This window comes from Felis catus, chromosome A1 (assembly GCF_018350175.1).
Source record: "Felis catus isolate Fca126 chromosome A1, F.catus_Fca126_mat1.0, whole genome shotgun sequence".
NCBI lineage: Eukaryota > Metazoa > Chordata > Mammalia > Carnivora > Felidae > Felis > Felis catus.
This window is the reverse complement of record NC_058368.1, coordinates 146,676,997-146,704,634: the sequence shown is the minus strand read 5'-3', so window position 1 is coordinate 146,704,634 and position 27,638 is coordinate 146,676,997. Positions and strand designations below refer to the sequence as shown.

At 38.8% G+C, this 27,638-nt stretch overlaps 1 protein-coding gene across 4 annotated transcripts in view; it reads right to left on the bottom strand.

Moving 5' to 3' along the window:
- VCAN (versican) overlaps nucleotides 1-27,638 on the bottom strand; it is a 120,937-nt gene that overhangs the window by 27,658 nt on the left and 65,641 nt on the right. For 3 of the 4 annotated variants that reach the window (XM_045033290.1, XM_003981130.6, XM_003981131.6), the window contains 5 exons: nucleotides 20,457-25,673; nucleotides 17,048-17,161; nucleotides 14,266-14,379; nucleotides 9,119-9,277; nucleotides 7,775-7,857 (listed from right to left, as the gene is read on the bottom strand). In XM_045033290.1, coding sequence (XP_044889225.1) covers nucleotides 7,775-7,857; nucleotides 9,119-9,277; nucleotides 14,266-14,379; nucleotides 17,048-17,161; nucleotides 20,457-25,673 — 5,687 coding nt within the window. The remainder of the gene's footprint in view (nucleotides 1-7,774; nucleotides 7,858-9,118; nucleotides 9,278-14,265; nucleotides 14,380-17,047; nucleotides 17,162-20,456; nucleotides 25,674-27,638) is intronic. The other variant, XM_003981132.5, reaches the window with a different exon arrangement.

Here is a 27,638-nt window from a genome sequence, read left to right as displayed (position 1 = left end):
CTTCCAGCCCTGTCACCTATCACTAGATATCTGCGTGCAAGTAAAGGCAAGGAGGAGATGAGGGTTTTGTGTTCCAGAACTTCTATGACTGGTTATATTTCACACGTAGAATCACAGGAACCAGTTCTTGGTTTCAAATCAAACTGAACTGCAACACAAGTAAAAATTTTTATTAAGAGCTGAATGGTCTTGGGCAGAACAGAAACTGAGAATTCTTCCACTCATGAGTAATGTGTTAAAGGATGAGGAAACAGCATATGTTTTCCTTGGCTTTTAGGTTAATATAATGAAGTCTGTGAAGTTTAACATAATTAAATTAATGTTGATATGCGGTGTGACTTGTTCACAGACAAGTGGCATCTGACTTGGATCTCAAACCACACCACAGCTGACACATATCCATCTGCAAACACTTTACAGAGCGTTTTCTAATGTTTTCAGGTAGACAAAGTAAAACTTAAGTTTTCAGTTCGGGGGTTTTGTTTTGCACTGTTTTCTGCCAAATCATGGACAATCCTTTCAAATGAGCAGAAACCTACAAACGAGTTTAGAAAACACTGGGAATTAGCTCATACTCTTGATTCTCTTTTCGATGTCCAAGACATCTGGGAGAGGGAGGAGGAGAGGAACCTTTGTGTTTATAAAAGGGTAATAATGATACCTTCCTGTAGAAAAAAAATTAATGGTTTATGGCCTGCAACTTGTTACTCCTTTTCTCTGCCCCCTTAAAGTGTTTATTCCTGAGTTAAGGGCTATTTCTTCATTGTTTCTACCTTTTTTCAAAGCTGGTTTTTCTCACAATACTTTGCTTGACAGACTGATGAGTTTATTTATGAAAAAAGGAAAGGGGTCTCTGTATTTAAAGTCCATCCACAAATCTGGCGATTCTCATGCATCAACCCTAACCAGGAGGGTGACTGGGTGTCCCAAATTCTAGGTATGCCAGCTTGCCAGTGCTGAACATGCTTACCAAGATGAGAACAAACAAAAAAGGCAAAATTCAGTTACCTTCCAGAAATATTTTTTCAAGTAGTATTTTTTTAAGTGCAAAAGGCTACCAATTAGCTTTTTGCAACCTCTGTCAGAACTATCGAGGGGCAAGATGAGCTGGTTAGAGCTAGAAAATAAGACCTTTATGGTTCTGTGAATTAGTAACTTGTTTGAGAACTTCCTGAAAAGATTTAGACAAGTGCGGAGGAGAGGAAGGTTTTCTGTTTCCTCTAATAGTACTGGACAGTGAGAAGAGGGCTGTGGCTACTTCCCAGGAAGCTGACAAGCCAGCAGCCTTTCAGGGCTTGCCTGAGTGTGGACAAAATAGAGACGATAGAAGGAAAATGTGAAAGAGACATGGAAAGATTTTTGTTTGTTTGTTTGTTTCTGCTTTTTGTTTTGTTTCTGGTTTTTCGTTTTGTTTTGTTTCTTGCCAAACAAATCAAACACTCCAAGGCTCCTCAACATTTTTAAAAGGAAACTGGGTTGTCAGTTCTATTCAATCCTCAACCTCTGTACAACACTATCGAAGGTGACATTTTCCTTTGAAGTAACTGCTTCTGATCCACTGAAGCATCCAATCCCCAGTGGTGAGGGGTGCGCTTTAGTGGTGCTGCAAAAACTCACTAAAGAGAAGAGAGAAAGGACCAAATTCTCCCCTTGTGAGAATTTATGCCTGGGGGTCAGAGAGAGGAGGGAGCATGATGATAACAGCTTTAAACCTCTGAGGTCCAGGGGTTGAATTTAAGCCAATTGTTTGGGAGATATGTTATAAAAAGTAGTGTCATGAAGGCACCTAACAGTTTCCAATGCCTGATTGTGCTCTCCATGGACAGTTGTCTGTAGTCTGTAGTTGTACAGAAAGTTGTGAAAATGATTTTGCTAGGAAATATATAGATAGGACAGTATAAATGATTCCATGCTGTTCTCTCATGTCTGGCTGCCTCTATGCTTGAAAGAACAGACTCAGATAGAGGATGAATAAATGAAGCTCTGTCCAGCCTTAGGCAACCAATTCATCCTTAGTCAACCAAACTATAAAAAATAAAATAACATTCAGGGATAAGATTTTCTTTTGTGTGTTCTACTACATTTTGGATTTGGATAATATGGGTTTTCTAAGTAATTTTTCTGCAGAAAGTATAATGACAGAATATGTGCCTATCTTGAAAAAAAATCCTCCTTCAAAGTTTTGAGTAATTGTTGGTTTCCTAAAGCTTCATGGAAAATCTGCCCTGATATAACTCAAACCTGCAGGGGTGGCAGAGGCTGAAAGGTTTGCTTTCCATTTTTTCTTCCCAGAGCTTATTGTAAATGTATTCTTGGGACAACCATGGACAAAACTGTCATCATTTCCACTAGGCAGTACACTCAGCCATATATATATATATATATATATTTGTTTTGGGGGAACTTTTTTTTCACCATTTTTGAAATCTCATCTATTATGTTTTAATGTTTTTCATACTGGTACAACATTAAATCATTAAATTAAATATTTAACTTAGATAAACAAGAATCGTCACAAAGTGATTCACCCAAAAGACTTAATTGGTCATTTCATGATTCAGAACATAACAGAATAAGATGATTGAGCAATGTATAAATATTAATTATCATTCAGGGGTGCCTGGGTGGCTCAGTCGGTTAAGAGTCCGACTTCAGCTCAGGTCATGATCTCATGGTTCATGAGTTTGAGCCCTGCGTTGGGCTTTGTGCTGTCAGCTCAGAGCCTGCTTCCCATCTTCTGTCCCCCTCTCTCTCTGCCCCTCCCTTGCTTGCCCACATTCTCCCCCACCCCTCTGTCAAAAATAAACATTAAAAAATATTAATTAGCATTCAAAAAACATTAAGTATCTATTTTTGTCAACAATTCCACTAGGTGCTGAAAAAATAGAAATGAAGGTTAATCCCTGCCTCAGAAAGCTCAGTGTCAGGAAATTAGCCCCACGGAGGTCAGTGGTCAGATGCAAAGAGGACACAAGAGGCTTCTGGAACAAGTAGAGGAGCTCTTAGTCACAGTCAACTGGGAAGGCTTCCTGGAAGGAGACTCTTGCCTAAGCAAGGCATATGAACATTTATTAAATAAAATTATTCTAAGCACTAGGGCAGGAGTATGCAAAGATCCTCAGGAGTTAGATGTCACGGCTTATTCCAGGAACTGTGAGTATTTTGAGATGATATTGCTTAGGAAGTGGCAGGTGGAATAGTGGGCTTGGTATGCCAGGCTCATAATTAGAATTTTATACTGAAGGCAAGAGGAAGATATTGCAGGATTTCAGGAAGAGAGTAACAAGAGTTCATAGTAAGGGAAAGAGCAGGTCATAGGCACTGGAAACATATCAGGGGGAAACACTTCAGACTAGTCATTCATTTAACAATTAGGTTAAAGAAAGAACTTAAAACTCAACTAAAAGTATGGAAGCTAGATAAGAAATGTTTGTTTAAGTTTGCCAGCTTTAATGTGTATTTAACTTGGATAGTTTAACTTAGTGTCTTTGAAGACATCACTTGGGTGACAAGTGAAGTTATTCATTACTGAAGTTATTTGTCTGAGTTTCTAATAAAGTACTTGGGGCATTTCGCTATTAAGAGATCAATAGTCAAGTTAAAGAACAACTCGTCAATAGAAAACTAAGACACGAAGTGTGACTGGTTGTTAGAAAACCTAGTGAGAAAATAAAAACTGGAATGTGTCAAGAGAAAATAACCTTAATAAAAATCACAAAGGTTAAGGCTAGACCCAATTTCCCTCTGAGTACACTTCTGTGAAACTTACTGGGTAAACCCCCCAAATGATAATAAAAAAGATTTTGAAAATACAACAAAAGCAAGAATTTGGCATGTTATCCACACCATATTACAGAGGCCAGTAACGTGGAATGAATCAATCAGAATCTGAAGAACAAGGGCAATTTAGATAACTTGGCCAAATAACACTATTAATGTAGTACAAGCATATAAATCGACATCTCGCGATATAGCATAATCCTGTTAACTACGATATAATTATACTGCAAGTTTATTGAAGCAGAGCTTAATTATTTTAAGAAAAGAAATTATTGAGACTGAAAAACCTAATAGAAACTTGTTTGCTTTTACTGAATTGTAAGGCTGAATAACAGAAGATAATATACAGTAAATATCAAAGGTCCTTTTTGTTTTAATACTGCTCTACCTCCCAAGAAGAATAAGCTCTAATAAATCTTTCAAACAAAAAATGGGGGCAAAGGGGAGAAGGGAGAAATCACTCTAAAACATAAACAAAGTCCTTAAAATTGCACACAGTCAAGGTAACACCATTTCCAAGTGTAAGCGGATACTGCTTTCTCTGATGTAGAGTTTACTATTAGGGATCTTTTCAAAGGCAAGACATTTGGAGTAAACAGCGAAACAAAGAAGAACTATTTTATTCAAAGCCTGCAAACATATGGAACCTGTTAAGGGGATGGTGGCTGCAGAATGAACTACAAACGAGTTTAAGAGACACCTAGGCTGTGTCAGAAAGGAAGGGATAGAGGCGAGGGTGGTTACAAAAGCAGAGTGGGCCAGAGATCAGTCAGATGGGAGGGAGACAGGCTGTTGGGCAGATGGTCTTTTCTGTTTCAAAATGTTCAAAGTTAGGGACACTCCTTAGCACACTTTTATTTGACACAAAGAGGGAATTAAGAAGAAACCAAGGGTCTGTCAGAGTGCTTTCTAGATTTGCTTGTATTGTTTCTTTGATACGCTTTGCTTATTTATGTAATTCATCTGCTCACTTCTTCAAACCAAGACCCTCACTTGATGCTCTCTTCATAATCCTTAGGTTTCAATGTAAAAACGTGAACTCATTTAGGGTAAGTTTCTTGTTTACACTGTACAGTTACCTACATGAGGTCATGTTATCTTCCCCTGAAAATTTCCTAGGAAGATCAATATATTTCTCTCTTGCAAAGTGCAATTCTTGCTTACTTACCAAATTTAGGACCAGTCTAGGCCATGGAAATGGCAATTAAGTTATTTTTATACAGTATTTTTCACAGTCCATTGAAACTTAATGGACACAGACCACAAGAAACAAAGAAAAAAAAAAAAAAGTTGACTTGGCTTGCTTTGGTATAGTTGAATAATGACATCTGATGAATCAAGCTCACCTGAATGGCATTTGACAGGAAAGGAACATTCCCTAAGATGTTTTATAGACCTCACCCAGCTGCCAGCTAGAAGTCAAGATTCAGTGTCATTAACCAAGTTCATAGGTAGTATAAGGGCCTTGTCCTAGACACCATAAATAGTAAAAAGCAGGCAAGAAAACTACTTCTTTGAAAAGCTGAACTGCTAATGACCAGAATAAACATGTTGTAACACACAAAAATGCTAAGAATGAAAATAGACAAATCAGTTCCATAGAACCAATGAGAAATTGAAGTTGGGGACTTGGCCTGATCAGGTCAGTATGTAGCAAATGGCAGACTTTACATATACCACACCTCGCCAAATGCCAGGCTCAGAGCGGGAGCATGGAGGTACACTTTCAGATAAGCTGTGGTTAAGGTCTGCAAGGAACAAATAAGCACCAACCAGAGCCCTACCTGAGTTCTTGGCGTTCTAACTTCTATAATACAGATGGGACCTCCTAGGACTTGTACTTTTCAGTGGGCTATGTGTAAAGGAACATGTGTGGGAGGAAGACTTAATGGTGGTTCTTAAGACTCAAGTTACCCCATAGGACTGAAGTATTCATTCAACAAAAGAAAACTCGTTAAATGCCTATACTGTATAAAATACATTTGCAAAATTATAAAAAGTCTTAACTATCTATAACATACATAAAAAATCCTTTAATTTTATATTCACATACACATTATAAGTAAAATCAAAATAGTTTATCTTCAATTACAATTCAAATACAGAAGGATTCACACCATACCAATCACCATTAATCTAACTGACCAAAATTATCCTCCCTGAAATATTTATTTATTTTAGCAAAATAAAAATACACAGATGCAACTTTTGCAGATATACCATCCACTTCGGACAATGAGAGAACAGTGAGTATTGATCCAGAGGATATGGTTGATAGATCTTATTGGGAATATATTTTACAATCTACCTTCCCTATTTTTTCTGCATCTTGCCAAAGAACCTACTTATGAACCTGAATGGCAAATAGTGCTGATTAAACATAAGGAGTGATGACAGAGAGAGGGTAAGCCAGACTTTATTTTAGGGTTGCTCAAAGCAAAATGTAATAAGGGATACCTTTTCAAATCAAGGACGTGTCAGCCAGAATAAAGCATGGCTTTGAAGACAGGCCTGAGTTCACATCCTGACTTTGCCACTTAGTAGAATTGTGACTCTGGGCAAAAATCTCAACCTAACTGACATTCCCTCTCTTTACCTGTAAAACATTTAATACCTCTCTTAAAGATTATTACGGGGGAATAAACACATGCAAAATGCTGAGTATGGCAACTGACACAGAGATGACCTGAGTGGTATGTCCACAAGAACACAGAAAAGCTTTCTCGAACAGAGTAGAATTTCCAAAAGCAGAGGTTATTTCGGCATCTGTTCTAGGACGAACTTAACGTTTGGCCAAACTCATTACATTCAGATGAGTGGCAGGTAATGAATGAATTTTAAACATAAGAGCTTAAAAATTATTTTCAATTTCTCCTGCTATTCATCTAATTTAGAACTGAATTTATACCTATCGTTTAGCCCAGTGGATCTCAACTTGTCTGCATTTTAGAATCACCTGGAGAGCACGTGGAAAATATAGCTGCCAGAGGTTTTGCTTTAATGAATTTGAGCTGATGCCTAGGCACCGGTTGTTAAATTATGTTCCCCAGGTGATTCCAATGAACAGCCAGTGCCTAGAACCACTAGTATAGCTAACCACACTTGAACTATTTCTAAAAAAATTACACTCACATGTATCTAGAATAGTGACTCAAAACAGGTTCAGCAGTCCTAAGAATCTCATTTCAGCCTACTCAAGGTTCTGGCCAGTATTACCAAGTCATTCTTTAAGAAGCAGAGAAAGCTCAAAACTATGTAATTAGCAGTTTGAGTGGAAGAAGATCCACAAGATCATAATTCAACAATCTTTCTTAAGATGAAAAAAAATGAGCGTTTTGGTTTGGATAAAAATGAGCCATGCCATATAGCAGATTTCCAGTGAAATTATGTAAGAGAGAAAGGTATTTTTTTAAAGGCCTTTTCTCTTACATTTATTCTTCCCCTTTTTCCTTTGAAGCTATAAAAAGCAAAGATATGGGGCGCCTGGGTGGCGCAGTCGGTTAAGCGTCCGACTTCAGCCAGGTCACGATCTCGCGGTCCGTAAGTTCGAGCCCCGCGTCGGGCTCTGGGCTGATGGCTCGGAGCCTGGAGGCTGTTTCCGATGCTGTGTCTCCCTCTCTCTCTGCCCCTCCCCCGTTCATGCTCTGTCTCTCTCTGTCCCAAAAATAAATAAACGTTGAAAAAAAAATTAAAAAAAAAAAAAGCAAAGATAACCATCTGAAAGACAAACTTAAGGCAATTCTGCTGATTATGTGGTTTTCCAGTTCAACAGAGTCTGATGTGCTGCTCTTTCAAAGAGAGCCACAGTGATGGGAGCACTGTTTGTGGATCAGTTAGCATGGAACTCCATTCTAACACTCATTTATTTCACTGAGTGACCCTGATCAAGTCACTTAACTGGTCTCCAGTCAAATACACCCTCTGTAACATGCAATCAGCACACAGTACCAAGGTCCTAGAATTGGTATCATTTTTCATGCACAGTCAACATTACCAGTGTGCTGCCATCGGTCCAACGGAAGTCATGTTCAAACATCTTGTCATTGAGGCCTATCCACTGATAATCATGGCCCACACCTAGGAGAGGGGAAGCAACACAGATATTTTTACTACCTTTCCCATATATGGATGAAATGTATTAAAGAAAATTATTTTCAGAGTGAATCATGCATCCTCTTTCCTGGCTGGATTTTTGTTTAGTTGCTCATAAAAATCTCTCATAGTCTAACTATCTTTTGTTCTTCTGCCCAGTGTGCTTTAAACTAAAAAGCTAATTCACAAACACTGAGAAACATTAAAATATCAGACATAAGAAAATAATTTCTCTAGCAGTTTCCTATAATTAAATATTTTTCCAACCTTACTCATGATAAAAACTTTCCATTTTTTTATTAAGCTATGCCATTGGCAAAAATTCAGTGACCTGATAAAATGTGACAGATCATTCCCATACTAGCCTCACTTTGGAAGCCACATGTTTTTTCTCAAAGCATTTCAAACAATGAATACCTAGACCAGATAGTCCTGCAAAATTATCCTCAAAAATAATTACTTTCATCATAGATGAGTCACTGGCAAGAATACCATGCAAAAAAGTTAAATGAACCTCCATCCAAATCGCAAATTAACTATCAAACTTCTAAAAGATAGCAGGCTTTATGAGAACATATTTAACAGAGCATCAAACAATGCTTCATAAGCAAAAAACTTCTACATATTCGCTACATAAAAGCAAGCTGCTCTCCTCTTTGTTCTAGTTTAAGGAGTTATTCAACAGCTCTGGTAGTAAGTTTCATTAGCTTTCAGTCTCCATTTGTTCATGCCCTTAACATGAAGCCCACTTTCTATGGCTTAAAACCATTAGCGGTGTGGATAAGAACCAATTTTGTGCCAAGGGTAGGATTAGGGTGCTATTACAAATTCAGATTTAATTAGTGGGATAAAAATAACTGGAAGCAATTTTGTCTTTAACTTTAGACAACATATGCACATCTTCAAAATAGAAACTACGACAGCAGCTGAGAAGAATGAGATGGAACCATAAGAAGGGGCCATTTTGGTAAGTCAAAAAATGATCAAATAGCAATTTCATGTGACTCAACCTACAGGGTGCTGTTTCACCTACTGCTGGCAGATCAGGAAATGCCTTCCTATGTGAGAGGTGAGTATTTCTCAAAGTAGGAGACTCATGTAGGAGAGAGGCTTTTAAGTAGTTCAGATGAGGGACTTAGTAAATCAAAATGCAATGGAGAATGCTACTTCTGTTCAGTTAGATGCAAAGAAAACTAAGATGGTGACACTGAGTGAGCTTCAAAACCTTAGTATGCTTGCTACATACGGTTCACAAACATCTGTTCTTCATGAGACAGGATGCTTGTAAGATGTGCGCCCTGCAGACGGCATTCCCTTTCAGCTGCATCCCATGTGCGCCGATGCGCGAAGTATTTGTAGCACTGCCCTTGGAATTTGTGCCAGCCATAGTCACACGTCTCTGTGTCTGGAAGAAACAAGGCAGGAGCTTATTAAACTCACCTACGTCATTCCATCTTGCCTCAGGGATCTAAGTGCTAGTAAGAAGACCTAAGCCAGTATCAATGCAATGTCCCTGAAATTACATATGAAGAAAATTTGATCACGATGATGAAGAAAGTATGATAATGATAGCCCAACTCATTCCTGCCTAGCGGGTGACTGTACATCTCTGGACTGAAAAGTCAGTATCTAACTGCAGTTTCCTTGATTAGAGCCAGTTTCAGCAGGAAAGAAAACTGGAAGAGGGGCCAGACAAAACTTCTTAGGCTGCAATGTCTACTGACTCATTTGTGAAGCAACTGGGGCTAAGTCCTTACCAACACAACTTTTCTGAAGAGAATCATTCAAGTGATAAGATAAGAATTCCGGCTAATAGGATTATGAATGCTCTATTTGAAGAAGGACTTCAAAGTCTCTGGAAGTAGTTCCTTTACCACTTCCCAGAGAGATAGCTGGGTGGCCACGGGATCTTGTCAAGTAAGATTTACAACAAGAGAAAAAAAAATTCTTCATCGGTAGGCAGCTTCTGGGATACAGCTTGGATGGGATACAGCTAGGATTGCGTGCCTTCTTCCCCAAAGGACAGGAAGTATAGGTAACTCCTTGTGCAAATGCATCATGATTTTAAGTTTCTTTAGAAAGAAATAGCAGAAGTCACATCCCATCACCACACATGCATATGCATATTTTTTTTCTCTTTTGTAACAAGCATACCATAACCAGTATCCTGGTGGGATGAGAACATTTTTCATATATACCTAAATTTTAAACAGTCAGTAAGCTGCAGCTATACCTTCTATAGAGATTCTAGATTGCCAGTTTTTAAATATTTTCACAGGAAAGCAGCCTTGCTCATAGCACCGCCTTGTCACCGGCAACCTTCTCTCAGACTCATCCACTCACAGGTGGGGTTAAAGTGTATGTATTAAATGATGAGCAATGGAAATGATTTTGACTATCACAAAACATATCGCACAAACATACTGAACTAGTTACACATAAGAACTAACAAAACTGCAATGTTTATGGAATTTTAGGTACCAGGAAAACTTCCCACATTACCTATTAACCCATCCCCCCCATCCCCTAATCTTACTAGTTGATGAAGGAAACAAAATCCTACTAGATGAAATCAATGTTTGCTTTATAGGTCAGGCTTAGTGGCCAAATTGATAGTCAAATTGTCTCCTGACTCTCACACCATTTATTCCCCTTTCTATAATTGTGGGAAAGGATGAATTCTGAGAGATTTTAATGTTTTCTTGGCTCCAGGGATTTAGACGATAGTCATCCAACAGATGCAGCTCATCTCTGGGAGCAGTCTGTATTTCAGTTTAGTCTATCCAGTCTTGTTAGTTACAGCCAGCTGACTAATTGGTTTAAATAACGTGCACTGGAGGTTTTAAGTTTTATTCAAGTGTTGTTTGGAGACCACCAAATCTCATAGGAAAGGACTAGAGACACAGTTAGATGGTTTGGTATAAAAGTAGCATTCAGCCCCGAAGAATGAAATGTAATTTGGCTACTTGGACGTAGCAATTTTCCTTTTGCAATATTCACGTGGAAGAATTTAGAGGTGAGGCAGGAGGGGTGGGGAGGAAACGAATCTTCATATAAGAGGGAGTTAGTTTATAGGGGAGAACAATTGGAAAGAATTTTAGAAAACTCTTACTGCCAAAGTCAATAATGTGATATTATAAAAGCATAGCTTTCCTTAACCATGGGAATTAATATTTATTTAAGACAGCTTAAAATTCTAGAGAATCCTTAACTTATTGAATGGGAAGTTTAAAACAATTCTTCTACACACTCATATCCTCTATTAACCCAATGGCTTTAGTCCAGTTTTCTTTCTTTGTCTTTTATCATTAAAATAGGTTATCGTTACATATGTTTTCCCTTATACCAAAAATCCTAAATGATCATAAAATTTAGATGCACAACCACATCATTGCTACAACACCTTTCTCAGTTAACAGGTGAGTATATTTCTATCAGAACCCAGGTCCAAACTGGAAGTTTGTTTGTATGTTTGTTTATGTACATATATATGTATGTACGTATTCATTTATTCATCTGTACTATTTTTTTTTAATTTTTTTTTACATTTATTTATTTTTGAGAGACAGAGAGAGAGAGCATGAACAGGGGAGGGTCAGAGAAAGAGGAAGACACAGAATCTGAAACAGGCTCCAGGCTCTGAGCTGTCAGCACAGAGCCCGACGCGGGGCCTGAACCCACAGACCGCGAGATCATGACCTGAGCCGAAGTTGGCCGCTTAACTGACTGAGCCACCCAGGCGCCCCTCATCTGTACTATTGAAACCATAGATTTACAATCCTGATGATTGTGAATATATGTGCAAATGCCACTCAATAAACTTTTTATTGAAAAAAAATCAAATGTCGATATGGATTTACATAACTTTTATTTATGCATTCAATAAATATGTAAGGAAGGACTAGGTGTCAAAGAGCATCTCCTAAGGATGCTGTTCTGATAGGGGGTTATTGGAAGCAGCCCGTTTGTTCTTCCAATCTCATCTAAAAATAACACGATACACATTTCATTTATTAAAAGAAACACATTTGGATGATATTTTCTTAAAAATCATACATATAGAAATTCTTCTTATGCTTTAAAACTACTATAACTCATAGATTACATGATGAAGACCCAGATTCAGTTTTGCCTGGGTGTGCTGGCTATGGTAGGTAAGGAAGGGTACGATAATTCTGGTTCATGGCTACAGGAGCCAAGACTATCACTTTAGAGCAATTTTACTAAAAATGTATTCTCTTTATGTCATGTAGGTAACATTTTCAACATCTGTGACATATAGCTGTCAAGCCTTAAGAAACTGTTAACATTTAGGCACTTCTTGCTGGCAAGCTGTATCAATGACTTTAGTGTGGGGCAATCTGTGTGTACAGAATTGTTTCCATATTGTTGTAAGATCCCCTTCTAGAATTTTATTTCCATTATCACTCTACCAAAACATTTCCCCTATTCCAGAGTTACTGGGACTTGGGAAGTTACTAATGCAGAGAAGAAAGGGTCAGCTGAAGAAACAACATAGTCATCACTAAAATTTGGATAGAAAACTGTTTAGACAACAACGCTGCTGTTAATGAAAAAAATATTTGTTCTTAGGCAACCTGAAAAGAGGAGAAAAAAATCTTTCAGTGTCCTGGCAATAAATCACAGGAGCACAGCTGCAATCGGGTAAACAGACTGGGATAGCTGTTTCTCAGCAAATGATGTGGATGAAAGTACACTTGCTTTAAGACAAAATAGAATGTACCCGAAAGCTAGTGGCACCAGAAATGAGAAAAAAAAAAAGCAAAACCTTTTTAAGATAGACATAAATAAAATGCTTATCCATAAGAGTTACTTTTGAAGTGTGAAGATATCAAGAAAAATCTGGGCTTTATAAAGCAGCCTAGGTTCATTTTCCCCACTCTCTAATTTACTAGTTGTGTGACCTTGAACACATCACTTTTCCTTTCTGAGCCTCAATTTCTGGCCCGCTTCCCACAAAGAAATACTGTCAACTAAACAAAATGATGTACCTGGAAACATCTGGTAAACTACAAGGCATTCAACAAATAACATCTCTTTTTATTCCCTGCCAAGAATTATACTGAGTCACCAAGATTGGGGACCTTGTCTGTTTTGCTCAAAGTTCTACTTCCAGTGCCCAGGACAGAACTTGGAAGATAGTAGGTGCTCAGTAAACATTTGTTGAATGAATGATTTTTTGAGTTGCTCCTTGGACTTGAACTAAGGGAAGCCAGAATCATTTTAAGATAGCTGATGTTTCACATATCTCACACTTTTGTTTTCTTCAAAAAATGGTATCTTTTTGAAGAAAACAGTAATGTTTTCTTTAAGAAAAGGATCTTGCTTAGTCAGTTTGCATATTTACCTTTCAAATTTTAAAACAGATTCATCCTATGCAATAGAGAGAAAGAAAAAAAAAAACACCTAAAAATGGAGCCATCACCCATCCTCTTCGGCAATTCAATACATGCTGCTTTCAGTTTTGTTCTAACTGTGGTGACGTCTGGATTAACATTGCAAAGCAGAATGTGGGGCCAGACCAACGTGTCTGAGCGTCTAATACATTTTCGTTCTGTCTGGTGTAACAGAAGTTTGGCACTAGGCACTTTGTTCAAAGCCAAACCACTGTATGACTTTAAGTAAAGGAAATAGACATTTCAAAGCTGAGGATGCAATGTGTTTCTGATTGATGACTAAGAAATGTTACCATTAACCACCTAAAATACACTCTCAGGTTGGCCATAAAATACAAATTATAGGGATCATGAGATTCAAGCAATCCTGAACATAGGCCTTTGTTTCATTCAGAAAAAGTAGATGCTTCTTTAGTAAGAAAACTCCGGGTTGAGCAGATTTATAATACCTTTTACATAATGTTTGCCAAGCCAAAGCTAATGTATTCTACAACTATAACAATTCATTCTCCAGAGGTGATTACCTATGAAGAATAAGCCCATTGACCTTCAAGTGCTTAGGAGAAGAAAATAAAGGCAACCAATATTGAATTCCATACTCCTTGGTACAAGCCACAAAGATGGATTAAGGTCAATGCCTAGTTTGTCCTCAGGAAGAATACTTACAACAACGCTCCTTTTGTTGGCTAGATGTTCTGAAATTCAGCTAAGTGTTCCTGTCTGCAATTCTATTTTATCAACAAAACATCAGTGACCGAGTCTACACTGTTTTTCAGGTGTTGTGAGCTACGGACAGACACATAAGGAAACCTAACATAGTTAGGTGACCTGTGAATTTCCCCTGCAGGAAAAAATATGCCATATAGCCAACATTGCTAAAAACACCCAAATAATTATGACAAAAAGCTGTCTAGAAGTAACATTGGAAATGAAATATCAATAATTTTCATCCTCCAAATGTTGCAACAGCTCTTACCTTGTTCACAAAGTGCACCAACATAGCTTGGAAGGCAGAGGCACCTGAATGTATTAAAACCATCAACACATGTGGCTCCATTGCGACAGGGGTTAGAGTGACATTCATCAAAATCTGAAATAAAATCATAAAAGGCCAAAAAAGTATTTTCAGAAAAGGTCAAAGGATCCCATTTAGTATAAGGTTGCCAGATAAAGAACAGAACAGCCAATTAAATCTTAATTTCAGATTTAATAATAATTTTAAGTATAAATACGCCCCATGCTATATTTAGGGCCTACCTACAATAAAAATTTATTCTTTTCTTTTTTTATCTGAAATTAAAATTTAACAGACCTTCCTGCGTTTCATTTGCCAAATCTGGCAACTCGAGGCAAATTTCAAAGTCATTCATAAGAGGGTCATTGTCTCCATTGCTTTTAGATGAGTCACATGAATGCTGAAACTGATAAAGAATTGTATGGGCTTCCCACACTCAGTCCTGGCTCCTGCTTTGATTACCTCACCTGTAGAATACTAAAAATATGTAACTGGCCTTACCGCCTCTGGGCCTTTTCCTTTCCAGTACATCCTTCATTCTGATTGTCATCTCCTTCAAAAGCAGTCATGATAATTTACTCTTTGGCTTCCAAACCTTCCATAGATGCCAACCACCCAGGGCAGAGATCTTCTACCTGTAGTCCCTGAACCAGCAGCATCAGCATCAACTGAGAATGTTAGAGATGCAGATTCCCAGGCCCACCCCAGACCTACAGAATCAGACCCTGTGGGGGATGGGAACACCAATGATTGGTGTTGTAGAAGTCCCCCACATGATTTTGATGATGCTAAAGTCTAAGAATCACTCTACTAGAATAGGAAGCAATCTCTTGGATTGAGAATCTTCTCAGATGTATCCAGATCTAACCTCCTTTCAAGTATTTTCTTCTAATACGTTTCTCTCCCACAAACCCATAAATAGGCCTACATCAATACTCGCAGTCATTCAAATGCATTCTGCAGTTTGCGGTGTCTGTACTTATGTTTGCTGTGTCTGTGTCTCCCACACCAGCCATCAAAATCCTCCTAACTTTAAATGCAATACTAAATGCAACTTTTCTACCCAGACCCGTATGATCTCTGATGAAATTAATGCTTTATTCCCATACCATTTTCCAATTCCACTAAAGATTTAATTAATGTTTATATTAAATAAAAGAGTATTAAACTATATAAATATACAAAGTAAATTAAATTTCCAAGAGGTATATAATGTATTGGTACCTAAAGAAATGGCCTCAGTAATGATGATATCATATAGTAGTGATATCAAACACTTTTATGATGCTTGCTAAGTACCAGCCACTGTTCTAATAGCTTCACATATATTAACTCACTAAACTATTATGGGAGCCAAATAGATGCTTTTATACACATATATGTAAATATGACATTTAAGATGTTAGTTATTCCTTAAATGCATTCTATTGCTACCTCTACACCCCTACTAATTAACACAGAAATAGAGCTTACCAGCTCTATTGACTTTTTTTTTTTAAAGATAAGCACTCTTGGGGTGCCTGGGTGGCTCAGTTGGTTAAGCGTCCAACTTTGGCTAAGGTCATGGTCTCATGGTTCGTGGTTTCAAGTCCTGTGCTGGGGTCTGTTCTGACAGCTCAGAGCCTGGAGTCTGCTTCAGAATCTTTCTCTCTCTCTCTCTCTCTCTCTCTCTGCCCCTCCTCCGTTTGTACTCTGTCTCTCTCTCTCTGTCTCTCTCAAAAATAAGTGAATAAACATTAAAGAAAACTTCACAAGACAAGCACTCTTTTAAAATGAGTGTTGAGAATTTTATCTCAGTATTTTTGTGTAATCTAAAGTGTTATCATGGGCTTTCTTTACTCAATTGTATGAAAAAATCTTTACGGTACCTCTAAAAGGATCACCTATCCAATGTATTCCATCATCTCTTTTCTCAGAGGAAAGGTCTATATTTAGTCAAATCAGAACTGGAGTCTTTTTTTTTTAAAGAAAAGGAAACCAAAATAAGAATGACAGTGAAAGGAACTGATTTAGTAAAGAGACAATATACTTCTTGAAACCCAAAAAAGAGGAGGACAGAAACTTCACAACTTCTTGAGGTACAGGTGGGTTAGGCTAGCCTCTGGAGACCAGGGCCAATTCCACCCCAGAGGAACGAGTTAGCTCAAAACACAAAAGCTAAACCCCCTAATTTTTTAATGCTTATTTATTTTTGAGAAAGAGTGCAAGCAAGGGATGGGCAGAGAGAGAGGGGGACAGAGGATCCGAAGCAGGCTCCACACTGACAGCAGAAAACCCGATGCGGGCTTGATCTCAAAAACCATGAGATCATGACCTGAGCCAAAGTTGGACGCTCGGCTGGTTGAGCCACCCAGCCACCCCAAAACTCCCTAATTTTTAAATGCAGCTTTCTAAAGTTATTTTGTATTTAAATTGATTATTGATATGTCAACTGAGGGAAACAGATTAAAGTATTTCCTTACTATTTATGCAACTTTCCATTTGTAAAGCCTACCTACAAAAACTATAAAAAGACACAAATCACCTCAGGTAGCTTCACTGAGTTTTGGGTATATTAACAAAATTCCGTAAACACCTGTCCCCATTTCCCAGACTCTACTTGAATTACTCTATGATTTTAACATCATTTAACAAATAATTCATCCACAAACGGGTTTTTTATGAAATCCTTGGAGCAATATAAATTCTGCCCCAATATATCTTCTGGAAAAGCATCACACTCTTTCAGGCAAGGACATCTTACCCAGTTCACACTGGTCGCCACTGAATCCTGGCACACAGGTGCATACATAGGAAGTTTCAGTAGGATAACAGGTGCCTCCATTAAGGCACGGGTTCGTTTTGCAACGATCAGGTCCTACCATGTTCAGGAAAGTAAGAAAAGCAGTTAGGCTCATATCCAAGTTTCAGTGTATTTCAGCATAAATTGCCACTTATTGCTACCATAAATATAAGCTTTACCATAGCAATTTAGATACTACACACAAAAATTAGCATTAACTTTACTCTCTGGAGTGTTTCTTGGCATTATAACTAATTGTTACAAATTGCATCTATTCATTTCTGGGATTCAGTCATCATTATTTTTAAACAATATTTTGTACAGTATCTGGCAACTAACATATTCTACTGCAGATTTAGTCGGCATGATAATGGCAATTGATTTTAGTCAAAAATGATTACACATATGTGCACAGTGAATGGAAAATGTATTCTTTTAAACGAGGTTAGTTCATGTGAAATGGCTGGATACACAGAACATGCATTCTTTTTAGCAGTTTGGCTGGTTATCATCATTTGAATTATTATTGCCTTTTACCACTTAATGCTCAGAAACTGTTTTTCTTCGAAAGTGTGCACTGAAGTCTCTTCTGCTACATTAATATGCTTTTTCCAAAAACACGTTCCAAATGTACTCCTTTAAACTATACTTGAAGAAAAGCAACACATAAATTAAACTCTACTGTACAAAAACAAACCCAAAGACAAACACCTCACCTAAAATGAAACCCCCAATTTTTTGAAACCCCAAAGTTTTATTACAGTTTTCTTATTAAAACACAAATAACATTGACACTCCTAGAAGATAAATGTAAAGGTGACAGACACAAATTTCTGAGAAGAAAAACCTTTAAAATATGCTTTCTAAATGCAAATACTTTTACATAGTTTGACCACATATATTCTTCTGTAATATTGCTTGGATAATTGCATTTACATGAATCATTTATGTTTATTACTTGAATACTTTTTCAGGATCCCCTATGTTTCAAAATGTACAAAAATACAGATAAGAGTTGAAAGTTCTACAAAATAATTGAAATAGGATGCATTTGGACGAAAAACTGTATTTTCAAGAATCTTGAGTCCCGAAACCCTGAAATAATTACACATGAAAAAAGATGTCTCGTCATGAAACATAAAGTTAGGAATATTTGAATAAGCGAGCACTGCTGTGGAAGACAACTGAGCCTTTCCATATGAGAACGTCAAACTCAAACTTTCTGAGTGTGAAGTAAATCCCAGGCTATGAGAAAGACTTGACAGATAGTACACTCGCCTCTGGGGGGTTCAACATTATAATCAGATGTTTACACCTACTTCTCCAAAAACGACCCCAATTATTCTAAGACTCTTTCTCCTATAGTTCTAAAAATGTGTAAAATCTCCCTAGCCATTTTAGCCTTCTGCCTCGGAAAGTACACTGCTTGTAGGTCAAGGATGCTGTCAACAACACTTCTACGTGCTGCCCTCAGTGCAAAACCAGAGTGACACTTATGCGACAGCGCTTGCTAAAACTGTGCCGTGCCACACGCCTATGAAGTTCTGTTACTATTTCCACCACAGGCTCCAGACACCATGCTGAGAGTATGGGACAAGGACTTGGCAAGAAAGCGGGGGGCTTTCTGTGAACTGAAAGTAGTTGGGATTAGGAGAAAAGTTTTGTTTTGGCAAATTTTATTCTTCCCTAAACAGTTTGTATTACTCTTCGAAAGTTGAACCTGCAACCGATGGACCAGGCAATCCATTATGCGCTGCTGTTTACCAAATTTGCCTGAAGTGACAACTGGCTTTGCAGTGAAGACACAGGCTCTAATTCTAGGTAAACATTGTGGGCTGCATCACTGGCACACATTTCTCACTCATTTATCAAACCGAATTCTCTCTCTGTGATTTACCAATGATTTCTGTATTATATTTTCACCAACCTGAAGTATTTGCAGCGAAATTGCAAAAGAATAAATATTGGCCAGATTACTAGGTTATCATTTACAGACTAAATATAGAGTGACAGTGAAAAATTCCATCAACCACCTTTGATTAGTTTTCTTCAGAAAATACTTTGAGTCATTTATAAAAGTTGCATTTTACAATTATTTTACTCTATCCGAAGCACAACAAGCTGAAGCATTCATGGTAGGTACAAAAAGATAACATTGAAACGATCAGGAGAATAATTCTAAGTACAGCCATGCCGGAAAACATATTCATTAAAATACAACATATTTTCAACAACACAGCCCTTGAGATACTGATTTTTTTTTTCCTTTTTCTAGGTAGTGGCTAGGTGGTAATGGACATTTGTGGATTCCACTAACATAGTTATTTAAATAACATTACTGGAAAATACCATTAGAGCAGACTTTTCAATATGATCAAGCTAGATTAAAAGGAAAATAAATTCTACAAAGTAAATATCCCAAGGTTTCTGGTTTACAAATAATTAAATACTGATTATTCATTGTTATACTATATTAATAGGAAACCAGCAAAGAGCAATGAGAAGACCATGGACTTTGGGGTGGTGTTGACCTGGGTTCAAATCCCACCTATGCCATGGCATGTGTGGCTATGCAACCCTGAGCCAATTACAGAACTTCTCTGAACATCCTCTTCCCATGCATTTAAATAGGGATGATAATAATAAAGGGATGATGATAATAATAATACAGCATTTTTGTGAAGACCAAATGAGAGAGTTTATTGAACCAGTATCAAATTCATGCTTTCTATCCATTCAGTAAAAAAAAAATAGAAATCTTCTTTTGACAGGCAGGGCGTAAATATATACCCACTCTGGCGAGGTACTGTGTTAAGAAGCATTATGCAGACTATCTGGAGCAAGGAAATTATATGAAAGTATGGACTGATAACTGATATTGCACAAACTACGTGAATGTTTATTAGAGTTATTTACTACTCTCAAATTTTAAAGGCCTGACAGATTTTGATATCGCCATAATAGCACCCATCAATGAGAGATTTTTAAAAATGAGATTTTTTTTTCCTGTTTTTAAACTAAGATGTATAACTACAGGGCATGTGACAAGGCAATATTTTAGTTATGAGTAAAACCAAATTAAATTTTTACACCATTAACAATTTCACATTTCCTAGGTCACAATTATATGTTGTTTCTAAAACCCAGAAAAATACAAAGAATATCTATAAAGCCCAGAAATAATATATACTTACTTTCTTTGCATCTAATTATGAACTCAATACTGTGGCCTGTCCTCGTGTTATGTGAATAATATAAAAATCTTCACTGATTTAATATCACAATAAAAATTATATACATATATATACATGTTAGGACCAAGGGACTGTTTCCGAGTTTGGAAACAGATTTATCAATGTTGCAACCTTACCTGGTAAATAGACTGCTGTGCCTTCCACTGACTCTTCATTAATGCCAATCAGGAAACTGGTTTCATTAGAAGTTTCCAGAAGGGAAAATGATGGTGTTGCAAGCTCAGTATTTAACTCTGCAATGCTTACTGTTGCCTGATTATTGGAATCAAGAATTCTTGCTGATACTTGCTGTTCTGATGTTGCTACTGTATGATCCTCCTCTCTGATCAAATCTGCTTGTGTTTCAGGGGTTATTTCCAGAGACGAAGAAATGGTGGGCCTCTCAGAAACCTGTGGGCTGGGCTGAGGCACGACGTCTGCCTCAACTTCATACATTGCAGAAGCAGAAGTAGAATGTGGCCACAGTGTAGCACCTTCTAACTTAATTTCACCTGCAGTTGTGGCCACAGTCCCAGCCTCGGGTGTTCTAATACTGGGAAACACCTTGACCATTTCTCCAGAAAGCAGAGTGTTGGTTTTGATTTGGGAATCTTGGAGAATCTCAGTTCCTTCTTCAGCAATCAGTTCTGTGGGAGAAGCTTCCATTTGTCCTAATAGTTTGTGATTAGTTTCATCTTCTGACGGTTCTAATCCAGTGTCAGAAGATAAAGATGGAGGCTCGGTTATGTGAACGAACTCCTCCCTCGATGATGTGAAAGGCACTTCAGTATCTGCAAGTTTTCCTGGAGACATTGGAGATGTGCCGACATCTGTGCCTGGCAGAGCGCTTGCCTGGGGGCCCTCTGCATGTTCAGAGGCTCCACTGCCTAAGTAGACAGTAAGTGGAGATGATGGTGTCTGAGAGGACAACTTTGCAAAAGCGGTAAGTGCTGAGGTATCAGTGTAATCTGAGGGACTGGATCCTTCCATCACATTAGATGCCTCTGTTAAACTCTGAGCCATGAGGTGGATAGTACCGATACTTACATAGGGTGTAGGATCTATCAGTGCCTCCTCGGTTCCCGATGAGAATTCTGGCTGAAAAGAAGGACCTACGTATTTCTTTTCTTCATACTCCTCTTGTGTCTCCATATGGCTCAATGTGGATATTACCTCACTTTGGTCTGCAATAGCTTGACCATCAGACAAAGTACTCGACTCAAAGATATCATCCACGGCTTTTGCTTCAATTTTTGGTTCTTCAGTCTCTGGATTAACTGTGGCAGATGTACTAGGAATGGTCAGAGATGTCGCTGTGGGAAGCAAAATATCTAATTCTGTTTCAGGGATCCGAGTTGTGAAGAGAAAGCCCATGTGATCTAGGTGGCTTCTGTCTTCAGAAGTCATTGATTCATTATGTGTTGTCTGAGTGTAGTTAGCCAGAAGAATATCACCAGAGCCCTCAAAGTTTTCATCAGTTAAAGAAAGGTTAACAGCCGCCTCATACTTCTCTGGAACTTGAATGCTTTCTTCACTACTGCCATGTGGTCCTGATAATGCCTCTGGATCTATGTCTGTTTGCATTCCAAGGATGTCTTCATATACAGGTTTAGTGTGATCTATATCTATGATAGTATTTTTATCTGATGTCAGCTCAGGGAGAATTTCAAGGATGGTACTCTCTGTAATTGTCAGTATTAAATCCTTGTCCTCTTTGTCCAGATCTATAATAATGTTTTCAGTGGCTTTTCTTCTGTTAGGTTTTATGGTGGAATCCTCAAATCCTCTGAAATGGTCTTGGAAACTATCTGCAGCACCTTCTGTGGACCTCTCATATGACACTGTGTTTGACACTGTGCTAGTTGGATCAGGAGAGCTTTCATTCGGCTCTAAATGAAGAGGCAGCAACATTGAAACTGTTGGGAATCCATTAACAGTAACAGCTTTAGCACTTGGAACTGCAGGATGTTTTTCCAGGGATCTATCAGAAACAAATGTGGTGCTTCCTTGCCTGGTTGCCTGAGTAGTTCCAGAAGTGTGGACTAAATCAACCATATCCAATTCCCCAGATCCCTCTCCAGAATGTTCATAAAGCAAGTCAGATGGTTTTGGTGCTGATGTAACAAATCCTTTGGCCATTTGAAGACTGTAAGTTCTAGCCAGAAAATCAGAGGGAGGGGTTGCCGTGTCTTTTGTTTCTGCTGTTGAAGAATTCTCGTTAGAGACTTGTTCAGTCATCAGTTGAGGTCTACTGGTCTGGATTTCTTCTGCCCAAGTGTGAGTCTGACTCTGAGGATGTTCAGTATCTATGGAGAAAGTGAGAGGTGCCATAGAGGGTCCTTCAGTTCTGGTGTCCCTTAAAATTTCTAGTAAGGTCGTGCTGGATGCTGTCTCACTATTTTCAGAGAGGTTTTCTGTCTTAGAAATGAGTGGTCTAACTTCATTTGCTACATTTTCTCTTCCCTTATAGCCTTCACTTGTATCACTTATGAGGCTGGTTTCTAAATTCTCCATTTGAGAAGCATGAGGATATAATGTGGTAACAATTTGTTCCATTTCAGTAAAACTCGCTGATACTGTAGTAGCCAAGACTTCTTCTCCTGATCCCAGCCCAGAGAATAAAAGATCAGTATCTGACTCTTTAATTATTGGTCTCATAACTTCAGGAAAAGGTTTTACATTTTCCTCCTTTTTGATTGGTGAATCTGTAACTACACTTTCAGTGGATACAGATTCAGTCACTGAGGTAGTAGCTAAGAAAAAATGGGATTTTTCAGTAACTTCAGGGACAGCAGTGAAGGGTGCCATGCCCTTTGCTTCTGGATCCGGAGTAGATACATCAACTAAAGAAATGTCTTCCTCCTCCATTTCCTCATCAGGATGGTACATTTTCTTTGTCGTTAGCGTAGGGGAATCTGTGGTGTGGAGTCCCAGTTCAGTAAATGTTTGTGAATAGAAAACCGTTTGTTCTGGTGCAACAGAACTTTGAGGGAATTCAAAAGATTTTTGCTCCTGAATCTTTTCCTCTGACACTGTCTCACTTTCAATTCCTTGTCTCACAGGGTTGACTTCTTGTGTGGACCATAATTTGGCTGGTGCCATAGTCTGGGGAAAGTTCGCTGAGACTGTGACAGCGACTTTCACCCCCCCCTTTTCAGTACCTTCAGTTTCTGATGTTGGTAAAATGGTGGATCTTGTATCAGTTTCATTAATAGCACCTTCTACTCCCAATCGTCGGTCAGTAAATGGGGGATCTGTACTAGAAACATTTCCCACAGCACTGGGAAACACTTGGTCCACGGAGCTGCTTACTGAGACCAACTGCTCACCTGAGCCCTCAGCTGAGGCTGTGAACTCTTCCCAAGGGAAGCCAGCAGTGCTGACCAAAGTGCCACTGGGTCCTTCTGCGTCGGCTCTGTGGTTGCTGTGATCTGAAGTAGGTATTACAGGTGATAGTGAAATCTGGCTATCCCTCAATGCTGCATCCCCAGAGCCTTCCATCATTACTCGTTCTTCTTTTGCTATGGGATAAGTTACCGTTGAGTATTCTCTCAAGTCACCACTGAAATCTTCTTCTAAAGGAAAATCTGTAGAAAAGCCCTTTATCTCTGCCCCATGGTGTTGTTCTCCTGAGACTTCTAAAACCAAGTTTTCTTTGGATGTTTGGCTTTTAATTTCAGCAACCTCCCTGTCCATTACAGTAGTCAAAGCTAATTCTGTTGGCTCAGAAGGGAGTATAGTTTCCACATGGGGAGACAAAGTGCCAGCTGCTTCCTTTTTGGTTTGAATTTCAGACTCTAAATTTAATGAAAATGAAGAAACACTGGTAGTTTCTGGATCAGCAGCAGCTTCTCCAGAGCCCAGCTCCATGGAGAGAGAGGTGGGGCTACCTGGGACAGTGGACGGCCCTTCTTGAACCTCATGGTGACCGCTACTGCTGGGCTTAGCAGTCTGTGCCCCCAGACTGTCTAAAACATTTGTTTCTGTAAAGACAAGAGTAGACCTTGCCATTTCTTTTTCAGATTGTGTGGGTTTTGTCGAGGACATAAAACTGCTCCTGTCAGTAGATGCTGAACCACTAGATGTAGCTTCATTTGAGCTTTCTAATTCAGAGGGTAAAACCAATTGATCTGATCTCTGTGTAGATGAATGTACCTGAACTGTAGCTGATCCAACTGTAGATCCCACCTCCTCATCTTTTCTCTTCTTTCCTTCAAGAGATGTACTGAAAACCCACTCAGAAGTGTCTGTTTCCCCTGTAAATTTGGTTGGCACTACTTCTGCAGAAAGTTGTTGAGAGATCAAATAAGAGGTGGTTGCAGGAACATCAAAAAGACTTTCTGTGATCACGATCTTGCCAGTGTCTAAAGTAATGGATGTATCTGTAGTATTGCTCTGTGAGAAATCAGTTGTTATGGTGAACATTTTATCTTTATCTTCTTCTGCTTCCCCAGAGCCTTCTGGAATGGGAATTGAAGGACTGACTGAGAGCTCTGCATTTTCCCTAGGGGTTATTTCGGCCCAGCTTTCTACAGTGGACAAGCGGTCTTCAGGGAGGGCATTTCCTGTGAAGGTAACTGAGACTTCCTCTGAAACATCTGCTGACACAGAAGTTGGAACTGTACTTGGAGTGTATGTGACAGAAGTGCTTTTTTCTGCCTCTTCACCAAATGTTACTTCAGTAGCCCTTGAAAATACTATTTTTTGAGATTCTTGGTCAATGGAAGCATCTCCTGAAGACTCTTCAGAAAACAGAGGTACAGGTTCTATGTGCTCATGGACCAGATTACCAAATTCAGGCCCTCTCTCTGTGACTGATTCTCGCCCCTCTGTGGTTTCTCCCTCATGCAATGGGACTGTGGGGAACACATCAGGCTCACCACTTGAGAAATGTTCTGGTGTTTCTGGGTAAGTCTCAGGCCTCCACGTAAGTTCAAGCGACTCTGTTGTCTCTTTCGATTCATTAGGTTGCACAGCAGTAGACTGTCCAGTTTCAGCCATCACAAACTGATGCGTTTCACTTTCACTGCTGTCTGAAAAATTTTGAGAAGGTGCAACGCTCTCAAACTGGCCACGCCGAGCTTCTGCTGTTTCTGGGTCCTTGGGGACAGTGGTAACGAGCTGTTTCCCATTTATGTACTGCACTGACGGGGTGGTCGTGACGTCAGTAGCATTCGTACATTCTTCATCCTCCTCTTCGTCTTCTTCACTGTGGTACAGATCTATTTCAATTATCTCAGGTAAAATTTCAGCAATTAGATCGTGCTCTGGGTCTGTTTCTTCACTACAAGGTTCATCTTCTTTAGATTCTGAATCTATTGGATGACCAATTACACTCAAATCACTCATTCGACCTGAAAAAAACAAAGAGTTTTCACAACACTTGAATAGAAGATTTGGCAGTGTATGACAGAAGAACTCGATAGCAAGGCTGGCTGATTAAGCTCACACACACAAAGAAAGGATTCGAATCTTTTTACATAACAGGCAATCATCCTTCTACACAGGGTTCTCAGTTTCCAAATTTGTGGATTCACATTAACAACAAGAAAAATATATCCAATTTAAAGTGGTAGGAACAGGTTATGAAAACTCTTCAACACATTTAACAAAGCAATGTGCTTAAACTGAAACAAGGAATCACATATATGCATTGTCATCATGAAATGTGGGAATTCACATGTGTGTGAACTGAAAAAAAAAAAAGAAAAAGAAAAATTAAGACCATTTCACCAGATCATACAGAAAAAGTATGTGATTATTGTTTTCTGAAAGGGGATGCTTAGACACCTTCTATTCAATAAGGAAATGAGAAGAGAGTCCTTCTCTTGCCAAAATCTGCCCTAGAGAAGACCGTTTTCAGAAAAGTAAATAAGAGGTTTCTTTATAGTGCTTTCACAGTGCAACAACAACCTCCCCCCCCCCAACCCCCGCCCCTGGTGTAACAGTGAGACAAGATTTAGCTGCACAGGCTGCAGCCACATCCCAGATACAAGGGCAAGAAGCCCCGGATGGGGGGCCCTGCGCAGGATACGTCACTGAAAACACCAGGAAGGAAGAGCCCTCCATACTTTATACCTTTGTCCTTCGTGAGAGGTGATTTGGATTGGGTCTGTTATGGCTCTTCTTACTAACATATTCTCCAAAGGAATTTCAGGGGTCGCATCTAAACATTTGGACGAGCATACTTCACATAAGACATATCCTCAGAACATTTCCCTTGATTGTAAATTGCTAAAGGGTACCAACCATTAAGCTCAATGGACTTTACTGCTTCCAGAAATACACCAGCAAAACTCTTTGCCCAGGCACGAGGAAAGAGTAAATCCTGGGCCCTCACCTTCATCAGAGTGGAATTCAGTTGTCCTAGGAGAGGATCCTGCCACTACAGCTGTCCTGGCCCCTGTGTCACGGCAGTGTGTAAAGGTGCCTGTGGGTGCAATGACCCGTGAAGAAGACAAAGAGAAACATGCAGGATTGCAGAGTGTCTCGCTCTCCCACTCCAGGACACTGTTGTAGAATTAGTTTTCAGACTAGCCCCGATCCATGCCACATATGCTCAGGCTAAGCCTGAAAGCTTGCAGAAGGAATAATTATGACGGAGCCACCTCTGTCCCCCATCAACAGGGGGAACGTTCCTGTAGCAAGAAGCCACTCCCTCCCATGTATGAAAGGACCACCATCTAGCATTTACTGATAAGTCAGAAAAGAAAAATCCTTATTGAGAAAGAACGAGCAGTGCTTGTATTCTTCACGCACCAAAATAAATACAGAAGGATGTGAACTATCAATAAAAACTCTAAGACGCTCCTATATTTTTAACTAAGCTTTGATAGAAAACCAAAGAAAACAAGACTTTTATGTAACTAGAAGACATATACAATTTTTACATTACCCCTTTCAACCTTATAAAAGCAAGAAAGAAAACCCTTCACTATACCCCGTCACATCTTCACTGTGTTATCTCTATAAAATATTACTTGCATAGGGCTCGGTTGTTCCTACCCTAATCCTATACCCTATACCCAAATCTCCAACTCATTCTATTCCATGTACTCAGCCTTTCACCTGTGGAAACAAAGGCTTATGGGCATTCAAATGAATAAAATATTTCTACCATAAGAGAAGTGAGATCAATGCATAACTCTGGTATATTAAAAAATATAAAACAAATACATATGATTTCTGCCACAGATGTTGCAACAACTCTTAACTGCCAAGCAGGAAAATGACTAAATGTCTTACCTTTTTCCAAACAATATAACTAAAAACATAAGTTTGTTCAATATTAGATTACTGAAGTTGTTGCTGTGATCTTA